Raw genomic sequence first — 3800 nt, 5'->3', positions numbered from 1 at the left:
ATCAAAATTTATAACCCCGACCCTATCAAAAAAATGGTTAAAGCAAACGTTGCAAATGTAGCAGAGTGTGACCTATGGGTTGAAGAGGTGAATTACAACGAAGAAATTGAAATCATAAATGATGAGTTAATCACCGAGTATAACGATTTACTGCAACGTACTTTGAAAGCAGTAGAAGATCAAAATAGAAAAGTCCAGGAAGATGCTTGCTCACAGGAAGAAGGTGAGTTTTTTTGTTCCGGTGGTAATTTGAATTACCATACACCCATGAAACAGAATCAGACCGTTGACATACATAATTCGTTGGAAAAAGTGTCGAGAGCTGTACTTTCTCAAAAAGAAAAGAGACTTGGGTCCATGGGGGCGGCAGAGGATATTAAAAGTTGTGATATGGATGTTTCAACTGGCAAAAAGAACACTGACTCACTTTCTGCGGTTGACTAAAAAACCTCCAAGGTCTCACCTTTTAAATTTGTAGAAAAGGACTATCCTACCCTTTAAATTTCCCCAAAACTAAACCAATCACACCCTCTGGTCCTGCAAAAACGTCTCCAAATTACCCTACTTTTGTTAACACTGAAAATTCGTTTGCTGCCAAAATTAATGCTATGCCTGCTTCTGTCCTGGTCACTCACGATGATTGCTTGGGCAACAGTTGTAGTAAATCTTGTGAAGAGATTAAGAACCGTTGCAATCTTACTCTTCTAAAAAAGAAATCTTTCTTCAACCAAAAGTTACTTCTAAAAATAGTTCCAAGAATAAAGGAAGTATATGGATTGATGAAGTGTCAAATATCTCTGATATTTTCGATACTACCAGCGAGATAAATCATGTTGTCGGAAAAGGGTCTTCTCATAATAATAATGTAAATGGTGGTCACCAATTCGGGTCAAAGAAAATCACATATAAAGAAGAGTTGTACAATTTTGGTGTTTTTATGGACAATATGGCGGATGATTACACGCCAATTAAAGCTTCAAAGCCATGAGGCTTGCCTCTTGAAACACCTGTGGTCTCGGTAGTAAGTCGAGAAAATCCCTTAACCATACCCTTGAATCCTCAACCATTTAAAATATGTGATCCAATTGAGCTCTAATTCAAACTTTTCAATCGCCTTTTTTCATTTTTCTCGTGTCAGCTGCTTCAATTGCCTCAACCAAATTTTTGTTTCAACTGGCCTGGACTCTTATCGTCTTCAGTTACCGTCTTCAATCAAGTTTTATCTCAACAACCCTAATTCAATTATCGCCTTCACTTAGTTTCGCGTCTTCAATTTTTTTTCAATATTCATAGATTTCGATTAGTTTGAGCTGATTGATTCAAGGATTTCTTCATGTATACGATTTCGATGTTGTGATTTGTGTAATGGTTTCGTTTATTTATTCGTTAGCTTCAATTTCAAGACAGAGATCGATGGAGTTTTTCAAAGCCAAGAGATTTGTTGGGCCTTGAACCCGGTAATTTGGGTTATTGTTATGTTGAGCAATTGAGCCTAGTCTTCTTGGGGTCCGTTATCGGTGGGCTCAATTGAGCCTAGTTTTCTTCCTACCTGGTTGTTCAATGGGCTCATGAGCCCAGTTATCGGTGGGCCTTAATGACAAAAAGATCTTAAGTCCTGATTTCCTGTGGGCCTGTAATTAAGTATTGGGCTCTCAAGCCCAATTAATTATGAGTTTCGTGTGTCATTTAGAGCTTCGCTTGATTCTTTGTTTCGTTCAATTTTCTGATTTGTTAGGCTCAATTGCCTCTTTCAATGTAATCGTTGTTTATATTCATCGTTCAGATGAAGGATTTATATAATTATCTTCTTTTTCGACGTAAAAAAATATATATCTACCTTACCATAGGTGGAAATAGAAATTTCAATGCATACAATAGAAGGTCGCAAAGTTGAATGCATACAATAGGATTTTAAGGTAAGTTCAATGCATTTTGAATCAATTTTTCCCTTTTTTTTAGCCTGATTTGGTGAGGAACATCATTTAGACCCACTCTTACATCTGATTCATATACATAAACACATACAGGTAAACGTTTAATTAAACAAACTTCATTAACATACAACATCCTACATGGTCGAGAAATCCATTTGGATTATCATTCTTTTTTTTTTCATTTTCTTTACAATTTTTTTTTTCTTTTTCTTTATAATCTTCTTTTCACTTCATTTTTTCATTTCGTTATATTTTAAATGTCCAGTTAAACGACTGCTAACCAACCCGAGCCACCTTTTCTTTACAACCTATTTTTTCGCTTTTCTTTACAATCTTTTTTTCACTACCTTTTTTCATTTCGTTATATTTTAAATGTCCGATTAAACGACTGTCACCGAAACCACCGAACGTTAACCGACCGAAACCACTCCGCGGCGAAGCGCGGGTTTGTTTTCCTCGTTATATTTAAATTACAATGATTCTCGGCATAGTTTTGGAAAATAAATAACCTAACTCCATTTTAATCCAATTTCATTAATTTAACGGGTGTCTTCTATTAAGAAAGAAAAAGTTAGTTCGAAGTATAAAATGAAAGCTTTTACTTAAAGGTTAAATAGTACAGTACTTAGTATATGATAGCTACATATATGCCATACCCATATTCCATTCCATATCATCATAAAAAAAGTAGAAAGAATGTGACATGTACTCCGTTGTATTATAACCTCACAAGTTACAAGTATTTTTGTGTGGATCTCACTTTAAGACTAAACACATCAACTTCACCTTCTAGAGCTCGCGACATAAAGTTTAGTAGGAAATTTATAAAAAATAGAAACAAAGGATTAAACAACAACAGTTAGGTAGTCCATCTTCATCTCATCTTTTCAAGACCACTTCTTAAGCTCTACTTACACCTCATCCAACATTCATTCTTGCAACTTATCCTTTTTTTTTTTTAACACAAGTAGCTAGTCCTCAAATTTACATTCTTTCGCAAAATCCAATATTTTACAATGTTCATCAAGAACCTCTTCAAGAAAAGCATTCAAACCATCAAATCATACTTCTCGGAAGGCTATGAAAAGCTTCCGAAAAGCCAATCATACAACGATCACCATAATGTTTGTAGCAGTGAAAACATCTATACTGATTTTGTCGACCATTGGGAGGCTACGGACCGCATTATGACACTTCAATACGAAAATGATACAAATGACATGAAGCAAAACAAACCTTTTACATTGATCAATCATCATGAAATCCCTAGAAGAAAGCAACGAACACATGAAGAAGCATCAAAAAAGGAAAGAGATGAAAAGAAAATTTTGGTGACAAATAGGTTGAGAGAACTGGAAAAATTGGAAATAAATAATATCGATCAAATTCTTGATATTCATGAAGTCATCTATATCTATTCAAGGTTAACATGTCCGATTTATTGTGAAATGGTTGAGAAATTGTTCATGGAGATGTACTCGGAACTCTTTAATCTACATCGTTCTAGTAATTCAACACCAAAAAGGACGTCCATTCGAGTTTGAAAACTTGAAAACACTTAAGTTGTTACGCTAACTCGCCAAACTCGAGACACCGGTATAGTTTTCGGAAAGTGACATCATCTTTTAGTCTTGTAATTTGTTTGTTTAGAAATATCAGCTGTGTGACAAATGATTGTTTTTTTTTTCTTTTCATGTTCATCTGTACAGAATTAATAAGATTTTACTCTATGTAAATTGTTACATTTGACTAACTTAATGTATGTTTCATAAATTTACAATGTTTGTATATTAAAATGTGCTTAATGTAAATTGTTGGTTACTGTGGGGTACTATTTGGTTTGCTACTAAATTTAAGTTTCATACA

The 3800-nt window shown here is 34.4% G+C and overlaps 1 protein-coding gene across 1 annotated transcript; it reads left to right on the top strand.

Moving 5' to 3' along the window:
- Positions 1-2950: 2950 nt before the first annotated feature.
- LOC139894607 (uncharacterized) lies at positions 2951-3478 on the top strand. Its single transcript, XM_071878000.1, has one exon. It carries the CDS (start codon positions 2951-2953, stop codon positions 3476-3478), a length of 528 nt encoding a protein of 175 aa, XP_071734101.1.
- Positions 3479-3800: the final 322 nt, after the last annotated feature.

Source organism: Rutidosis leptorrhynchoides, chromosome 2, assembly GCF_046630445.1.
Source record: "Rutidosis leptorrhynchoides isolate AG116_Rl617_1_P2 chromosome 2, CSIRO_AGI_Rlap_v1, whole genome shotgun sequence".
In the NCBI taxonomy this organism is placed as follows: domain Eukaryota; kingdom Viridiplantae; phylum Streptophyta; class Magnoliopsida; order Asterales; family Asteraceae; genus Rutidosis; species Rutidosis leptorrhynchoides.
This window is presented reverse-complemented; position numbering and strand designations above follow the sequence as displayed.